General features: G+C 41.1%; 1 protein-coding gene, 1 long non-coding RNA gene and 7 other non-coding genes across 12 annotated transcripts; 8 read left to right on the top strand and 1 right to left on the bottom strand.

Moving 5' to 3' along the window:
• Positions 1-1,125: 1,125 nt before the first annotated feature.
• On the bottom strand, positions 1,126-12,735 carry LOC121308216 (synapse-associated protein 1-like). Its single transcript, XM_041240496.1, has 9 exons — positions 12,304-12,735; positions 11,449-11,567; positions 11,059-11,125; positions 10,049-10,122; positions 9,430-9,569; positions 7,507-7,652; positions 6,686-6,744; positions 5,291-5,456; positions 1,126-4,856 (listed from the first exon to the last, which is right to left on the bottom strand). Exons 1-9 carry the CDS (start codon positions 12,617-12,619, stop codon positions 4,723-4,725), a joined length of 1,221 nt encoding a protein of 406 aa, XP_041096430.1. The 5' UTR covers positions 12,620-12,735; the 3' UTR covers positions 1,126-4,722.
• Positions 12,736-13,047: 312 nt separating this feature from the next.
• Positions 13,048-18,774, top strand: LOC121308217. 4 transcript variants are annotated; one of them, XR_005948484.1, is made up of 9 exons: positions 13,048-13,078; positions 13,797-13,851; positions 15,026-15,119; positions 15,588-15,665; positions 16,151-16,201; positions 16,645-16,708; positions 17,416-17,467; positions 17,654-17,719; positions 18,565-18,774. It is a non-coding gene; the product is annotated as an uncharacterized LOC121308217 (long non-coding RNA). The 4 variants fall into 4 exon arrangements; XR_005948481.1 differs by having other exon boundaries at positions 13,051-13,078; positions 15,591-15,665; XR_005948482.1 differs by having other exon boundaries at positions 13,059-13,085; positions 15,591-15,665.
• LOC121308225 lies at positions 14,488-14,622 on the top strand. The gene has a single exon (XR_005948490.1). It is a non-coding gene; the product is annotated as a small nucleolar RNA SNORA16B/SNORA16A family (small nucleolar RNA).
• On the top strand, positions 15,335-15,470 carry LOC121308224. Its single transcript, XR_005948489.1, has one exon. It is a non-coding gene; the product is annotated as a small nucleolar RNA SNORA16B/SNORA16A family (small nucleolar RNA).
• On the top strand, positions 15,890-15,973 carry LOC121308220. The gene has a single exon (XR_005948485.1). It is a non-coding gene; the product is annotated as a small nucleolar RNA SNORD103/SNORD85 (small nucleolar RNA).
• Positions 16,363-16,447, top strand: LOC121308223. Its single transcript, XR_005948488.1, has one exon. It is a non-coding gene; the product is annotated as a small nucleolar RNA SNORD103/SNORD85 (small nucleolar RNA).
• On the top strand, positions 16,929-17,058 carry LOC121308226. Its single transcript, XR_005948491.1, has one exon. It is a non-coding gene; the product is annotated as a small nucleolar RNA SNORA44 (small nucleolar RNA).
• Positions 17,514-17,587, top strand: LOC121308222. Its single transcript, XR_005948487.1, has one exon. It is a non-coding gene; the product is annotated as a small nucleolar RNA SNORD99 (small nucleolar RNA).
• Positions 17,791-17,864, top strand: LOC121308221. Its single transcript, XR_005948486.1, has one exon. It is a non-coding gene; the product is annotated as a small nucleolar RNA SNORD99 (small nucleolar RNA).
• Positions 18,775-18,940: the final 166 nt, after the last annotated feature.

Raw genomic sequence — 18,940 nt, 5'->3', positions numbered from 1 at the left:
TCCTAACCACTATTAAAAATAAAGTTTCCTTTTTAAAATAGTGTATTAAATGGAGCATATTAAAAGCTGCTGCTGTTTCAGTTGTTAAAGAGCACCGTCAAACTGAATCTGATTTCACCGCATTCTGTGTCTGTGCGTGTGCACCATTATACTTAAAAAAAAAAAGAAAAAGAAATTCTACATTTAAAATGATTTTTTTATATCCCCAAAGTAGTTTTAAAAAATCCATCTGCCACAGGGACTGAGTTAAAAGCCCTCTGAAATCGGTCTCGTGGGTTTCCACTGGTAGCAGAGCGGATGGTTTGAAACGAGACTCTGTCGGTGCCAATTAGCACTGAGGCTCTCTGGCAGAGTTTGATCTCTTAAAAATGGGTCTGATGGAGGAAGGGACTTTGAGCATCCAATGTGAAGGATGCTGGAGGCTGGTGTTAAACCTGGAATTGCAGAAAGAAAACCTGAACTAAATGAACGATCACGACAATAGCGGAGGCAGTTGAATTCGCTTCCTGTATAAGAGGTGATTTTACTAAAGCATCATACATATACAGTACCTTTGATGGAGCTAGACAGCCCAAGTTTGATATTACAAGGAGATGGAAACGTGCTGTATGTGACAGCTGGCCTATATTCTTATTTATTTTAAACAAAGAGAAGGAGAGGTGACTGCAAGACATCAGAGGTCTCTTCTTCAGGTGAAAGTAGAAGAGAGATTGATGTTTACATTCAGAGGTGGCATCAGAACCTCAACAAAAGGAACCCATTTTGAATCTCAATTCTAATACTTTCCTACTTTCACCTGAAGAGACCTCTGACATATTGAAAGTTTGTAATTAATTAATGTTTAATTAGTCCAATAAAAGGTATCACCTCTCCTCTTTGTCTATCACCTCTGGATGGATAGGGCTACCATTTCACCTACCAACAACACATTTATTACAACAAACACATGACCTGATTTATTAAGGTCCCTACATAACTCTTTGACTCATTAGTAGTGCTTAAGGCCTCAAAGTTGTTAGTTATCTATCACTGAGATCACTGTGTGTTTTGTTTAATAAACTTTGCTGTAGTTTAATAAACATTGCTGTAGAAAAAACTTGTTGAAAACAATTAATAAGAAAAGTTAATTTAAAAAAAAAAGTTTAATCATAGTTTCAAAGCACTTAAGGGAACAAAAAAATCACACATTTATTTGCATTTCTCGAGAATATCTTATGCAGAGAAACTGAACAGCACTGGTACAAAAGTGGACACTGAAGCATCCTGCAAATAATAATAAAAAAGTATATAATAAAAAAGGCATTATCTTGCAAAGACAGCTAGCAGAATCAGCCATAGGGCTTTCCTTGAAAACCCGCCACCCTTGCTTGGAACACAACACTGAACACAAACAGCTTGATAAGTGTCTTAGACTCCTTAGCACAGAGAGGCTCTGATTCAGTCTTCAAATCCTGGCAACACAAACAGTTAGACTGACACTTCTTTTTTTCCAATTTTGAAATTCTGTCACAGTAACCCTGGTTTAAAATCTTTAATTTAGCACTCATGATAATGGCAAAGTCACTGGCTACTTTCAGGCATCACACAAGCTTCCACTCCAAGGAAATTCCCATGAGTCCCAACCTGAAAAACCCCACCGCTCATCCACAAAGCACTGGGTAATCACCCAAGACTGAAACAACCACCCATGCATGGTTATCCTGCAATTACTAAGAGTAAGTGTTTGATGTAATATCCAAGAGGATTTACCAGCGCTGCAAAATCTCAAATTGTGTGTAAGTTTTAGTATGTAGGGCAATGTCCAGGGGCACTGCTTGAACAGTTACTCTGACTGCTGCACAACGACCGCTCAAAGTGTATTAACATACACTGTCTGGCTAAAAAGAAAAATGAAAATTAACTTAATAGCAGTTAGGGCAACATAGCTCCTGGTGCACTGCTGGAGTGGAAACAGGTATGTCTTGTCCAGTGTTAAAGGTGTTTGTGGTTTGCACTTTTCTGTTGCATGTCACAATACATTTTATATGTCAGCAGATTTGATCTGTCAAGACCCGCTAGGTTTTCTGCAGACGTTCCATTCCAGAAACACCAGTAAGTCTATCTTGATGGACAAACTGGTCAATGCAACTAACGCCAGTTCCACAGACACCAACTCACTATATACAGGCAGGTCCTACAGTACAGCTAATCTTTATTATAGGTTTGATTGCAGCTAAGTGGTATTCCACATTGAATCAATGTTATTCCTTTAATTTTGTCAAAAAAGTGATCTGTCAGTCAGTGATTCTATCCCCCTTTGTCACACAGTACACATTAAATAAAACATATTCAGTTTAGCAATTCGGAGTCCTGAAATGAACTGCATTGCATTATATTGCAGGCTGACTGTCTATAAACACAAACGAAACAATATAATTCAATATGTGGTCATGCCTGGAGAAACAATACAATCATGGCTTCACAGCCTTCCATTCTGCCTAAGTATAATGCAACCACTATATGAGAAGTATAGGTTTCATATGAAACCATTTTAAAGCAGCTTGTTGTCTACAGTTAAAACCTTGCATACAAAACAAGAAAACATTGAAAAACAATATTCTAGCAAATACTGACAGGTATACAATGTGTAACATAAGAAACGCTAACAATATTCTAATATACGGGATAAGGCAAAATGGTAACACCTATGTAACACAAACATGAAACGAAAACCTTGCTGTAACAATATACATTCATTTGTGCAGAGAAACGCTCCAGCCTGTTTGGAGATCAGAAGACATATTGGCTAGCACCAGGTGCCTACATTATTTATTAATTTACAGTGTTCACTTTCGTGGCTAACTGTACCCAAGATTGTTCTGCTGACACAGACAGACTTCAGAATGGAGTACAATGTCTAGACACATCGCCATAAGAGCTCACTTAGATAAGGGCATTAATGCACTCTGTTCCCTGGCTATTAATAACTATGCGTGTACTGATCAGCTCCATGCCTGTGAAAGAAAGGACCTTCAACTTGGAATGGGCAGCTATTATCTTCTTTGAAATAACTCCCTTCAACAGTGCAGTTACAACATGCAACCACAGAGACCACTATGTAAAAAATACCATTAGATTAACAGGGCTTTCGGACATAACTGGGTCAATTAAATTGATCTGGATCATCCCTGGCATTGCAATTAGTTTAAGAGACAGAAATACACTAAAGACGGTTCGCCTTCTGATTTTCATAACCACTAAATGCAGGCACTTCTTACATCTATCTTGGTCACAATAACAAGATCATTTAAAGAAATACTTTATACGCTTAGAATATCCACAGCATTACACCTGTTTATTATCCCATGAAACATGTCCTTAATCAAGGTTTCTCATGGATATTTGGTGCTAATAAAGTCACATGTTCTGTCTATTAGGAAGAGGGGTTATCAATAGAAATTCCCTTGGGGTGTTCAACTATAATTTCTTTCCCCCTGAAACGGTGAGTTTAAGATTTGTTATAGAATAGGGGATTGATAAACATCACCGAGAGAAGAGTGCACAGCTAAATCTATAATACACAGTCCATCTATAGACATGGACACATACTGCAATAGACATAGACATCACCTCGGTTATCTTATCTGGGTATTTGCTCAGAAACAGTAAAACAATATACTGTGTGTGTGTGTGTGTGTGTGTGTGTGTGTGTGTATATATATATATATATATATATATATATATATATATATATATATATATATTATAATTTTTTGTTGTATTATTAGTCAGCTTGTAGCTTGTGTCTTAGACTAATAAACTGCATTGGTCACGATGCCTAATACAAATGCTAGGGTGAATGCAACTATTACTGTATGTATCACAGTCCAAACCAGACTTAGTGAAGAACGTCCACGGAGTCTGGGGAGAATATTTAGTCAGAAAGTATATCAGTAAGTGCTGTGAGTAGCATAAGAAAGCAGATCACCATGCTAATATACTTTAGGTTCAGCAAAACAATTTGAAAATGGACTCCCAGGACACTGTCGTTAACTCGAAATCGTAGATTTACATTACACTTCCAGCTTGTGGAATATGTCCTTGTAACAAATATCCATGTGAGGCATCATAGCATTCAGTTGAGTGGTTCTGACGGTATTGAGAACCAATCATTACCAAACCAATCAATCAGAGGCCAGACAAATTCATGTAGACACAGATTCTGAAACTCTCAATAGAAAGTCCCTACCAAGTTACATCCACAGAAGTGTGTTGGAATCCTAAGGGTGGCAAACCTACCTCCCAAATAGGGGATAACCCTTATAAAAAACATGCTTTACCGTACCTCTCTGAGCTTTACCATGCTTACCAATGCGTTACCTTGCTTTCACTGTGCTTTATTACACTTTGCTACGCTTTTACTATGGTAAGTGTGTATAAAGGACCATTTAAACCGTGGAATGAACAAAGTAGCTCCAAGACAGTGCATTCAGAGTTTGAGTGGACCCCTGAAGGTCACTCTTTGGCTGCTGCAGGCTGGAAGGTGCAACCTTGAAGTTTTCATGATTATTTGCACACTGGTATTTTCTGATATCCCCCTTGAATTGTATGCATGAAGTAAAAGTTCACACTTTGATCAACACTGTATGTTTTCCTGTCCACCCTGTACTTTCCCCAAGGAGAGTGATTTCCAAATCCCAGTACACTGTGGATTCTTGGTATCCCACCCGTCCCTCCGGCTCTCTAGAAATCCTCCAGCAGCAGCTCTTCGATCTCTCTCTCCCAGGCCTCACTGGCAGCCCCCCTCTCTCCCGGCTCCACCACCTCAAACTCCTGCAGCTCCCTCTGCAGCTCCCTCTCCCACTCCGGGATCTCATCTGGGGACAAGCATAGGCACAGCCTCACGGTCAGTATCCTTCCCTTTCTAACACAGCTGGAACAAAGGTCTGGCTAGCACTGAAGATAATTATAAAAAACAGACCACCACAGGAATAACAGCTAATGCCTTGGAATCCATAGAAATGTGCAGCCATTATTTTAAAAGTGTAACCCTTTTTAAAGTACAATGCTGTAAAATACATAAAGAATCCAGCATATCACTTCCTGTGCTGTAGTTCTGCAGCTAGACCACAGTCAAGGAGTGGAACAGGTTCTACACGAAGTTCTTTCCAACAGGAGCCTGACACAACTTCTATTTCATTAACTGTGCCCTAGAAATATCTGCATATTCCAAACTGAAGTATATAATTGCACTAATAAACCTTGACAAGAATGTCTGTTTCCCTGTGTGAACCCTGTTGGTTGTTCTTACCCTGCTCTTGCTCTACAGCGGGGTCCCTCTCTCCCTGGCCCATGCCCAGCTGCTGCCTGTCTCTGAGCAAGTCCTCCTGGTTGAGGGGGGACAGGGACGTGTTGAAGGAGTCGCTGATGAACTCTCCGCTGGGGGGGCTGACCGACACATCATCCAGACTGACCAGCTGCAGAGACATGGGGAGGTGAGCAAGGGACACAACACAACAGTTACAGTAGCTGTGACAAGTGTGTTAAAGGGGTTATTACAGCTAACAAGTCAGAGATTTGAAAGAAGCACATGTTTTTGGTATCATGTTAAAGAAATCTCTCCGTTGGCTCACTCTGTTATAGTTGTATTTCCAATGGCATGTCAGTGGATGCTAGGTATGTCAGTCTTTAGGAGAAGCAGCTGGTTGGAGAGTTCAAGCTTCTCCAATGCTTTCTTTCCTGTTTTTAACCAACCCGCTGCTTTCCCTCATGACTGACATGCTTTGCAGCCAGTGATATGACCTAGGAAGTAAAAGTATAACAGGCTATCTGAAAGCAAGGCATGCAAACGGAGAGCTTTCTTTAACCTGGTACAGTGTCATTGATCCTCCACTAACAGGGTCGAAAAGGGTGTCTCTCCATTCTCAAGGTAAACTTCTCTGTCCTCTTGCTAACCCAAATTGTGCACGACAAGACATTCTTTTACCGTAAGAGACGTGGTCATATGTACATAATATACATATTAAGATATTCATTAAATGAAGACACCTTCATAAGGTGTGTGTGTTTGTGTGTGTGTGTGTGTGTGTGTGTGTGTGTGTGTGTGTGTGTGTATGTGTGTGTGTGATAGGACAGCGGTGTGGCCCAAGATGTTACCAGCAGGAATTACAGAAGCTGCAGTGAAGCACTGTTGCGCAAACTTATTTAACACAAACACAAAACACAGGAACAAAGAAAAAGGCACAAGGGTCAGAACAAAAGGTTTAAACAAAATACACAAACACTGCAAAGGCTGGGCATTCACCTTCACTGAACAGATACAAACAAAACAGTTTTCCTCACCTAACTCCCTCTCCCCCACAGAAAGGATTTCTCCCCATTTCATACATGTGGCCACTCCCCAACTAGCACTCAATTATCTAACTGGGCAAAGGCCACACCTGTGATTGTTGGCAGGGGCAGATTTAACCCCATCCCTGCCAACCTTACATTTGAGGGTGTTCGTCCTGCCACAGTGTGTGTGTGTGTGTGTGTGTGTGTGTGTGTGTGTGTGTGTGTGTGTGTGTGTGTATATATGTATTATTTCTGGATATATTGTAATTGTACCAATTGAGCTGTACCTGTGCTGGCCCTGTGAACACAAAGTGAATAAACTAAAGTTAACGTTAGTAAACTGTGTTTGTGTGCTCAGTGGCAGCAGCCTTACCGGATGGATCTGCCTTGTATTTCTCACAGAGAGAGCTGGAGTCTGGACTGCTGTTGCATCTGCAAAGGAAACACGTGACAGAGACATTGAGTGAGACACTGGCAAAGAGAGGGAAGATTGAAACTGCTTAAACTCCACTAACAGGGTCGACTCTAACAGCCTAAACAGACCTTAAACAGCAGCTTGGAATGGGCGTGGAATAGCAGAGTTACCTAAACTAATGTTGTTCAGATTTACTTATAATCCACATCTATAAAAACACCGAAGAGTGTAACACTAAGGAAACGTTTGACATTTTCTGTTTTCTGTTCCGGTCAACACATCCTGGTTAAATCTCAGAGGTTTAAAGCCCCCCCCCAGATAATCATGAAACTGGATTTTGTTACACAAAACATGCTGAAATGAAGAGCTTTTATTAGGGAACTGGTACAGTGCTCCCTTAGAGATCCCATACATATTCTATTAATATTGGGCTCTATTCACAAAGCTTTAACTCATGACATGTGAATAGAGCCCATCAACTCAAAGTCACTGTAATGTGGTCTATTAAATGGATCTAAATACCGTCGTGCTTTAAATCGCTAGACCCTCCCTGCAGTTCTAAATATTTTTGTGTATAGAAGATACACACATGCTTTGTTAGATGTTTGATTTTATATCTCAGTAGCTGTATTTAGATCCGCTGCTAATTAGATCAATTGAAGAGACCCCTATATGTGAAATAAACAATACGGTTCTGAGAATGAGAACGCTGTTCTAAATGAGAGGTAAGACCCCCCCTTATTGTGACAGTGTCATGAAGGCAGGAGGACAGCATGTACCTGTGCTGGGTGTGTGGTCCCCTGAGCCTCTCTCTGTGTCCCTCTGTCTCTCTGTGTGCTGGGAGGCCAGTGAGGACAGCTGAGCAGACTGTCTGATCAGAGACACACGATAGAAATAGTTCCTCCAGAAGACCTCCTCCTTCACACTGCGACACAAGGCAAAAGCAGGGGTCACATCAGGAACAAAGAGGTATAGTGTGAAAAGTGTTGAATTCAAATCAAGGGAAGTAATGTTAAAACTGTACAATACATTAGTAAGACCTCGTCTTGAATATTTTGTTCAGTTCTGGTCACCTCGCTGCAAAAAGGATATTGCTGCTCTTGAAAGAAGAGTGACCAGAATTATTCCGGGTTTAAACCTGAATCTATTCAGTCTTGAACAAAGGAGACTACGCAGCGACCTGATTCAAGCATTCAAAATTCTAAAAGGTATTTAGAATATTGTGCCAAGGGCCTTTTTCGACCTGAAAAAAGAAACAAGGTCCAGGGGTCACAAATGGAGATTAGACAAAGGGGCATTCAGAACAGAAAATAGGAGGCACTTTTTTTACACAGAGAATTGTGAGGGTCTGGAACCAACTCCCCAGTAATGTTGTTGAAGCTGACACACTGGGATCCTTCAAAAAGCTGCCTGATGAGATTATGGGATCAATAACTACTAACAACCAAACGATCAAGATGGGCCGAATCGTCTGTAAACTTTCTTATGTTCTTAAACTTTTCTACAAATCAGGTGTCAAACACGAGTCGACTGGACATTTCACTTGTTAAGACGAAACCTCTGAGGGTAAATATAGTCGACATTAACAGAACTTTGCCAACTTCTTGTAAGTTTAGCCTTGATTTAGCATTGATAAATGGATGATTGAGTGTTTAAAAGATGTTAACTAATGTGCAAGCGCTGAGGTTCTGGCTCCCTGTGTTACAGCTAAAAGGGTCTCTCCTGAGCCTGTCAACCATGCCCTATTATTCACACACACTCTATTGCTACCAAGGTTAATGACCAGGAAGAACACAGAAAGCAATTGATACAAAAAATACACAGCTGAACACAGTCCCAAGATGCTGCTTTTATCTCAGGGTTTTGGTGCTCAAACTGTGAAATCATAACAACACTAATTCAGCTACTCTTTTCTGGTCATGATAAAAACAAAGCGTAGTGCTCATTAAAACAAAAAGCCTGTAGAATCCAAAAACGACAAGCTTCTGCTAATTAACAGGCTGTTGAGGAGCGTGTCTCTGATTGAAACATAAATCATTTAGATCAAGGGACATACTGAGAAAAAAAGGAACCGCTGAAGTGTTTTGAGTACAGTAGCTCAGCTGCTAGAAAATGTGCTTGTTAAAGATACTGCTGTATATTAAAATACTTCAATGTTTTTTTATTAATCAGGTTCCCCTGATTTTTGTCAATACTGGTCAGAAAAACGGGACTTTCAATTACAATCTGGGTTACAGATTTTGTCAAGAGACTAAGGTTAGTGAAACTAGAAACTGTCTGATTGAATTTTATTACAGAACATGCTATGCGACATCACCATTGATCTTCAAATACAATCAGGAGCTCCACCCAATAATTACCTGCAAGCCTGTGCGCAGTATGTGGGTGTTGGGCTTAGCTAGGAGCCTTTTACCTGTATCACAGTTAGCAAAACCTTGGTGCTTGAGAATGCAGTAGTGACTTCCCTTCATCCAAAACAAAAATAAAACAAAAGACCTTCAACAGGTGGCAAAGGGACTTTTGATATGCTAAAGAGAGGTTTGGGGATGTGTTTTAAATGATTGGTTGCCTCTCCTTGAAGTCGTGGAATTGTCAGTGGCATTCAAGGCTGTGTTCAAGATGGAATTGGCTGGTTAAGGTATGCAGTGAGACACTGTCTCACGCACACAGTATTGAGGACTGTGTGCAGTTGGTTAACTCACTGTCTGGGCACAAGCTCGAAACGCATGCGGCTCAGCATCGCATCCTCCTGCAGAGTCACCATGGCGACCGGAGCGGCCTGGCTGAAATCAAACTGGAAATCAACCCCCGCGGGGGGAGCACGCAGGAAATTCCGCCGGTCCTGAACAGGGGGTGGGGCGAGAGAGAGAGAGAGAGAGAGAGAGAGAGAGAGAGAGAGAGAGAGAGAGAGAGAGAGAGAGAGAGAGAGAGATTGTTAAGAAAATAAGGCCAGGAACAAAGAAAGAAATGAATTCCACCTTTTCTATGGTATTGTTCTCTCTTTAGACACACAGAGAGGTCTGTAAAAGAACTACATTAATAATGTTATATTACTAACAATGCCAGTAACTGACATTGTGAGCCGTGGCTCAAACACACAACAGCAGAAACATGTTCACATGGCTGCAAGGGTTGCCATGTAAATTGTATAGCTTTTGTTTTTTTAATCCTTAAATTACACTAATTATCAATTCTCAATATAAAACAGTCAAGAATTGATCGATAAGCACCTGTACAGCGAGCTCGGGGTGCCTTTCTGTCTGCCTGTACCTGTGTGTGTATGAACCTGAAACGGACTTCAAGACAGAATTCAGATCTCACCAATGATAAGGACAGGATCTGCTGTTTTACTGACTCCTCCTCACTACAGCCAACCCAAAGGGGAACTGCAGCCTCTGTAACACACAAGACCAAGACTTCAGAACACAGAAACAGGCAGGCACCTGGGACTCAGTAAAAACACACGCCACGATGTGCTACGTTATAATTGCAGCAGATCTGGATATACGGAAAATACTGCAGAGTTTCAAACAGGACAGATCCACTTTGGGGCAATAGGAGAATGGAAGTGTTTTTTGGAGAATTAACCAGGGCTAAAATTTGACCATGATGGTATATTTAATAGGCATAGTAGACATGACATCCTGGTTTCACCTCATAGTGGTCCATATACTGTATCAACACCATGCCGCGGTATTGACTGAGCTCTGGCCCAGAGAGAGAGAGCGCCTCCTACTGCAGCACCTAGTATAAATTAGAGGTCTCACTTCTACTGAAGCCCAGCCTTACACGTTGGTATGCAGTGAAAACCATGCATACTGTCAAGGTGAAAACTATCCTACCGAACCTTAAATTCCAGGTCATCAATGTAAATGAGAATTTGTTCTCAACTGTCTCATCTGGATAAATAAATGTTTTGATCGACTGATTGAATTTAACAGGTATGACACAACACAATATTATGAAAAACGTTCCTGTTTCACTGTGTTAATGAAGGAATGGCTTTCACTCATGTCTAGTTTACACTGCACAAATAAACCCCTGCTGTTTGATCACTCTATCCTGTCAAACTGCATGCTTTTATGCGCTCTGTCTGTCAGATGCTGACAATCTAGTTTGTGTACATTAACCAACAGAGGGGTTAGCTTGCAGGATGGTAGCATATAAAATAGTTATAAAAGGTGTAATAGAAAATTAAATAAACGCAGTGAGAAGGCGGTCTCCGTTTTATATATATATATATATATATATATATATATATATATATATATATATATATATATATATATATATATATATTATGTTATTTATTCCAGCTTCTCTCCACCCACCTGCTTTTCTCTGCTGCTGTTCCTTTACAAAGCTCTCCTGTTCCCTCTTGAAATCTCCCAGTATTGTCTGAAAAACACACGATTCTGTTACTACAGCTCATATCTGTGAAGGAGTGTCACCCTGTCTGTCTGTCCCAACACCTGTCCACCTCTTTGTCGCACTTGCATTTTTACATTCATCTTTAGAGTTGCTTATCAAATGTTTAAAATGTTTTAAACAGTGGTGGTATTTAGATACTGTCATCAATATCCTTGGAGCAGAATGGTCAAAGAATGTGATGTGCTGTGAACTCCATTGCTTACAAACTTTTACAAGATTGGTTTTTGGCAATCCGAGAGCACTGTGAACGCTGAGGGTGCAGTTTCCTATAATCCTGTTTTTTTTCCCACCTTGTCTATGATTCCGTTAATGGGATGCTGGTCTACGGATTTGCGGATGGTCTGGACCGTCTCCAGCACTGACTCTGACACTTTCTTAGAAGCCAGCGCAGCAACACCAAACAAGTAAGCTGAAAAAAGAATTCAAAAAGCCAAATAAAGCAGGTGTGACGTCTCAAATGATCGCGCTTGAAGTACCACTTATGAAGAAGCACCTTACATCTCTGTTAGAGACACGCAACTCTCCTTATGCACTATGATCATATAAGGTGGCTACTTTTAAAATCCCTAAATTGAGATCTAATAGGGGCAATCGTGCCTTTGTATATCCAGCACCTCATCTTTGTAACTCATTGACTTTGCAAATATACAGTCTCTTCACAATACCTTTTTAAATCTGCATTCACTTCTAATGTTGTACAAGGAGCTAACTGGCCCAAGAGAACCAATCAGCTCACGGGGAGCCACGCCCTGGCAATCTGCAACAATTTCGCCAGGTGTCCAAGGGGGGCATCTCGGGAAAACTGAACCAAGACCCTCCTTTAAGTCTTACTGACTGAAAAGCGCATCCAAAGCCGGGAGCTTTTTGTCTTCATTATTCTGCAGGCTATTTTAATGAAGATTAAACTGTATTTTTACATAGACTTTTAAATGCTGCTATGTTTGCGATACATATATTCTGTATATGCAGGGTGGTGTCAAACTTGACAGAAAACAACTATTTAAGCTGTTTCATCTAGTAGAGTTGTTCTTTATTGCTTCGTATGTTTCAAACGACGTATTTCGTATAAATAAATAAATAAATAAATAAGCCTGACATCCATATTGGGCTATATTATGTAAAATCGTCAGAGTGGACAAACTTACTTCCGATTCGTTTGGTTTGGTTCGTCAGTTTTTCAGTTTCGGTGTCTTCCTCTTTCCCCGGGTGTCCCGCGGTCGGTGCAGTCTCTCCTTCGTGCCCCAGGGTTTCTATATCCCCCGGGCCGCTAATCCAGTTGCTAAAAGACAGAGATTTAAACATGACAGCTTGATATTGACCGCCGGCTATCTGACACTCGCAGCGACCCTCATTACTGTGTTGATAAACATTATCATCAGCAGACCACTCTGCCCGCGGTACAGCGCAGCTGCAAAAGCCAGGGCTTATGGGAAATGCAGTTTTTTTTTTCGTGTCCTTCATTTTGAACCCATCAGCTATAACAACGCAGCTATTAATATGGATGTAACAAACGTGCTGTATTTCCACTCCAGATACAAGAAAAAAAATATATATAACTACAGTGTCCCACAACCATTTAAAATGTAATTCAGTTGCGTCCTTGTTGACTGTCCAGTTTGTTTACATTTGGGTTTCTTTTGTTGAAACGCTGCCTGTATACTATTATAGACTACGCTGCCTGTATACTATTATAGACTATGAAAGTTGCTCAATTTGGACCGTTTCTTGACAGTCCAATTGTACAAACTGCAGCCAATCACGGAGTAAACTAGTTTTGTGGAGTATGATTAAACTACATCTCCCATAACACCATGCATCCGTCTGATATGCTGAACCAATCAGGGCGGGGTATAATTTAGGCTTAAAAGGAAGCTGAGGCCGGTTTACTTTCTCTTTTGCAGGACAGCAGTAGCGGGAAAGGTAAGGGGTGTGTAGTTTATTTTAACACAGTACTGTTATCTGAACGCATCCTCTGAATTAAACGGAGTCGTAAACATCATATGCACTGTACGGTTTTTTTTTTTTTTTTCTAATGATGTCAAACAAGGGTGTGTTTTAATTGCAGTATTTATTTAGTTTTGTTAAATTAGCATGCACGTGGATTTTTTTACATAAATTAAATGTGCTCCTTTCTGTTGGTTATGAAAGCTTGACGTTGGATGCATATTTTTTTGGTGAATGCTCCGCGTAGTACGGAGCACATTTCTCGCCTCTGCAGGCCTGATTGAGGTCTAGCAAGCATGGTGGTGAAAATGACTCTCACCTTCTCTAATGCATTGTATAGCGCAGCCAAAGCCAGCTTCTTCTAAAGCGCGCAGTGCTGGTTTCAAGATAAAGCAACACAGCCACGTTTTCAGCTGTAGTTGCATGAAACGTAGTTCCAGGAGACCTAGTTTGTTTCTGTCAAACCAAGTCTCGCCAGGTTTGCCATGCAGTGGCCTGAAACAGTCTCCTGAAACTAAGTTCAAACCCAGCATTTACTGTTGGGTGAAAGTGAAGGCAGCCACGTGTCCTGTTAAATCTCAATATGGGATGGGTAGCTCTGGGCTTATTTACGTGTAGTTTTGTTCCGTGGAACGTCTTGTGTATATTATAGACCAACTTGTACTCTAACAGTTTTTTGTACTTTGGTCCTTAGACAAAATGGGCCTGGTTGTGCATCAAAGGCAGCGAGGAAGAGTGCGCCTAATGCGGTGAGTTTGGGTCTCGTTCTGGGAGGGGTTCAGGTAGTTTAAGAAGTCTTTTAGTATTGCAGTTTAACTATACACAATTGAGGACAAGTCCCCTGTGCTGGATTCTTTGGCCTAAAGGAGAAATATTTGAGTTGACAAACCTTGTGTAATTCGTTTGAAACGGGGTAAACGTTTGGGTTGTAACGTTATGTGCGGGACTGTTGCAGTTGAATGAAGCAGGTCACATGTCTAGCGCTGCCAGTGGCTTCAGTCTGGAATACAGGGTGATGTAATGTGCAACGCCTTGTTTATAGAGGTGAGGTACTGTGGAAGTGTGGGATTTTAGCCGCAGTTCTGGCTGTGGTACTCCCTGTTTAAGGCACTTCATATACTATCCACTAGTTTTATTCTGTTTGGAAGAATGACAATTATTTATTGTAGCAAGGGCATGACCTGGGGAATAGTAAAACATATTCTCCTTTCTGAGAACTAAAGGAGTGGTGATACAGGAGAGCGTGTTTTTTTTTAAATGGTATCAAAAAAGGTGATGCTACCACAACTTGACAGAATTGACTCCTTCTCTCATACCATTAACAAGGGTGGCAAATTTTAGGTTTCTAGTTGTCAAACTGCTACGGGCAGCTTTTGTGGTGGTTCACTGGCACTGATCGAAGCCATTTCAGTTTCTGTAGCTGACGTGGTCAAAAAGGTGCCAATAGTGACACTTTTCACGACGGTCGCTGCTCCGTTTCAATGAGTAACGGAGAAGCAACATTACGGGAAAGGACAAACGACAGATTCCTGAATGTCTGTCTGTAATGTAAAGGTCTGGTCCGCTGAATCTACAGCCTTGTACACTGAACTGTCTGGGAGTGACCAAGGCACCTCAGGAAGGCTTTACTTTTTAGGTGGTATTTGTTTTCAGTTTAGTCCAGAACAAAGTGTTGGAGTGAATTTGAAAAGGCCAGAAGTGGGTACCACAGAGTTGTCGTCTTTTTTTTAAACCTCTTTCAAAGTAGTCTGCCTCCTCCATCTAAGCAGTGAGATGAGCACTCTGAGGCTTAAACCTGTAAATGTCCAGTTTGGTGGACCATTGCTGTTAATGCATTGACCAAACTGAAATCCATTGTAACTTCATGTATTTTGTGGGTCACTTGTGACTTTGTTTGTAATGGATTCTGGTTTTTGTTTTCAGGTGGCATTCAAAGCCTCTGCCCAGGCTTGCACAGACTTCATTGTGTTGCAGTTCCCTGATCTGAGCATCCCGGCTTTTCAACGAGAACTACACGGTAAGCCTTTTGAAGTGATGTTGGTTCAGTGAATCTATAGGTTAAAGTCTGGAAACAAGTTTACCAATACAGGTACAGGTCTTTTTGAAGGACCTTTGTATCTGTTTTAGCCATGGGAGATGTGTTTTTTTTTTTTTAAGCTAAACTTTCCATTGTTTTCACATACTAACTTAAACCCTCTCCTATGTTGAATTGCGGTCGTATGGTACTTTTTCACTGGCACTTATCGAAGCCACTTCAGTTCTTCCTGTAGCTGACGTGGTCAAAAAGGAGCCTATAGCAACACTTTCTACGACGGTCGCTGCTCCGTTTCTAAGTAACGGAGAAGCAACATTACGAGGAAGGACAATTCGGATTGTATCGGATGTTTAGTTTGAACCCTCTGCTATGTTTTTAGTGTAAATGAGGTGTAGTGGTGGTGAATGCACTCCCCTTTACTGGGGCACCCGCTGATCATATTTTTTTCAGCAGGACTGTCCTGGACAATGGCTTGGCCTGGGTTTCCATAGCAGCAGTAAATCTCAAATGAGGCAGGGCAGGAATGAAGTAAGTAATGCTGTTCACAGTGCTAGTCCCTTGATTGTATACCCGCTCTCCCCCCCTTGGAGAATTTCTGCACAGCGGTTCAAATTCAATACATTAACCTGGTTTCCATGTGCATTTCAGTATAACATAGTTCCAACTACTATATCTCACTTCCAGTTTGGTTTTAACTGTGCCGTGGTGGGGATTTTAAAGTGATTCCTTGTAGTGAAACCTTGAAATCTGTGACTGGCTGTGATGACACACTTGCCCTCACTGAGAACGTGGTTCGATAATGAGAACTCTTATGTACTCAATTGTGCTGAGCCAGAATTGGAGGGAAACATTTGATGGTTACACAACCTGCATCTGTTCAACTCCATTATACATTCTATGTAAAAATGCTTGGGATGTTGTGGCATTCTTGTCAGTTGGGTAGGGCTGGTCCTTTGACTTATATTACCCTGGATTTCTGTATGAGTTGTATTAAATACGACTTTCTGCTTCAGGTGAAGTTGGACCTGTTTTGTACTTGGCTGTCCAATGGACCTGTGATGCAGGTAAGCACAGCTGTGGCACGTGTTATAGCAGTGCTGCATTTCTGGCAATGTTTGGGTTTTTTGCTTTAGGACAAATATTAAGACATATAAAATAAGCAATTGTCTGCATAAAATCATTTTTGAGGATTAAACTTTGCTGCCTTGGCCCCAGAACTTCCTCTCCTGGCTGTGATGACACACTTGCCCTCACTGAGAACCTGGTTCGATAATGAGAACCCCTTTTGTACTCTATTGTGCTGAGCCAGACCTGGCGGTTTTTATAATGGAGTGTCTTGTTTGACGCTGCTTGATGTTAAGTGACCTATCGGAGCATTGAAGTATAAAGTGCTCCCCTGCCCATTGCTATCAAGTGGCAAGGTTAACCAGTGAATAGAGCCGATCTAGAATCTGCATTGCAGTCTTCACTGTGGTGAGTCCTAATGAGCACTTTTTTAATTTCTCAGGTGCAATCCAGACCAGCTGTATGAGCAGCCTCTTCAGTGTGTGCAAAGACTACCTGTGATGCTGGTAAGTGTGGTGGGGGTCTTGTGTATTATTTACCTATTGAAATAGGTAGGCCTGCAAATCCTTGCCAAGTGTTTAAGCATTCAGTTGAAGTCTGAAGTGCTTTCCCTGTCTGACCCAGTCCAGCTGTGATCCAGTGCTCTAGTCAGACCTGGCTGGGACATCACCAAGTGTTGGTATGGTCCCAGTAGCTGAGGTGAAGGCAGGTGTCTCCCAGTCTTTCCTGCATGCTTCCCAAGGGCGTTGGCTCCACGTAGCCTCTGGCTCTCCAAAAGCGTGCCAGATTAACCTGGGGAGGCTTTGTCAGCCTGGACCGGTCATGTCTGTGGCTGTCACTCAACTCTCCTACAATCCAAACTGCATGTGCAAATGCTTTATCCCTCTTTGGAGCTACTAGTTTTGGGGCAGAGTACTGATCCTTGTAATTAACTTCATTGTGAGCCTATTGAAAGAATTTGCTTAGTCAAATGCTTGTCCAAAGTTTTTATTTTGGTGGGTGTGTATATATAATATATTGCACCATTCAGTGCTTTTAAAAGTGCTCCTCCTCTGGTTTGGACTTCCCAAAACCAACTACTCCAAATAAAGATGTAAGAGGAATATCTCTCCAATTTTAAAGAACACATTCCCAAATTTTAAAGCTACATTTCTTCATTGGTCACAATTCTCCCTGTTCTCTGCAACCCATGCAACATTCCCTTGTCTTGCAGATTTGAGTCTGGAGTGCCAGCTTGACCTTGCTACTGAAGCATGGTCCATATGGTAAGCAATTTCTTTGTTCTGTTAGGATTAATATTGAAATATTTCAGCTGGTCAGTGATGAGTTTAAATTGTAACTTGGACTGCTGGATGAGATTTGCGGATATGGGACTGAGATCAGCTTGCTGTTGCCTGCAGTGCTGTACTGTCTTTTTTATGACATGCTGACGGTGTCTTTACTCTACGCAGGTGTTTCTTCCCAATCTACAAGAAGGATTTGTGTGAGGCTAGATCTAGAGGAGTTTGCTTTCTGAGGTAAGGGGACTTGGGCTTTCAGTTCAATTGCTGTCTGCTGGCACTGGGAGGAGGTGGGTTGTTTTAATCTTGCTGGTCAATGATGAAACCCTTTTTAAATGTGGACTGATGGATGATGCTTGCGGATATGGGACTGAGGCCAGCCAAATCTAAATGGGTATAGAATTGTCTTGCATTTTAAATTTTAGTTTATGAAGTTCCAATAGAAAACAAAGGGCTAGATTCTCAACTCTTGACTCCAAATTCATCAGTTCTTTATCCTGAAGGGGGGGTAGCTGCATTACTGATACCATAACAAGAGTATGATCTAGTGACTTTCTGAAATTGCTCAAACTGATTTTGTAGTACAGTTGAGGAGACTGAAAGGTTGTCATTTTAACAAATTGAAGTGCTAAATCTTAAATGTATAAATCTGTGACAGCTTTAATGTGTTCTGTACATATTGCACATACATTTTTACAGTAGTAACCAAATGAGTACATGGTGCCATTTACACTTTACCCAGTAAGCTACTGGTAGCAAAGTAAATCTTTGCATTCTGTTGCTGTAAAATATGGAAACAATAAAATATAATTGTTAGTGATTTTTAGCATTTTGTTTTATAATGCAATTGTTATCTAATGTCTCAGTTGGACATCACTGGGGGATATGCATTGTCTGCCATAGCTGAATTGGACTATAACTGTTTTTTGAGAAATTAACCCAGTATGGTTAAGTCTTGACAAACATGTGGTCTAGGAATTATGTAGTCAGTTCTGGTGTAGTTTCCATTAGGTGTCTTTCCAGTGCAGTGGATCTATTGAGTCCTGGTATCCCATGTTGCTGATCTTCCTGTGTCTCATCAGGCCTGCTGGAATCAACCTAGTGTGTAGAGACGCTGTTCAACAGTCAAACGTGGAGCCAGAAGGATGAGGATGAAAGCTTGATTGGGAAGATCCCCACCATGCTTTATGCAGACTGGGAATGTGAAATACTGTAGAAAATTGAGTCCAGATTTATTTTTTTTCCTTCTCTGGGTTTGACTTCTGTTTATAATAAAGTACATTTTGACTTAATTCTTGTATGGTTCTTCCTCATTTTAAAATACACTTAACTAACAAGTTTAATTGAATGATTTCAAATGTAAGGGAGGGGTTTGTGAAATACTAGCAGTAAATGGACATGTTTGAACTTATACAGGGAAACCCAATACGCTGAGTTTGGGCTTTAAGTTTTATTTTC

This window comes from Polyodon spathula, unplaced genomic scaffold (genome assembly GCF_017654505.1).
Source record: "Polyodon spathula isolate WHYD16114869_AA unplaced genomic scaffold, ASM1765450v1 scaffolds_592, whole genome shotgun sequence".
NCBI classification, from domain to species: domain Eukaryota; kingdom Metazoa; phylum Chordata; class Actinopteri; order Acipenseriformes; family Polyodontidae; genus Polyodon; species Polyodon spathula.
This window is presented reverse-complemented; position numbering and strand designations above follow the sequence as displayed.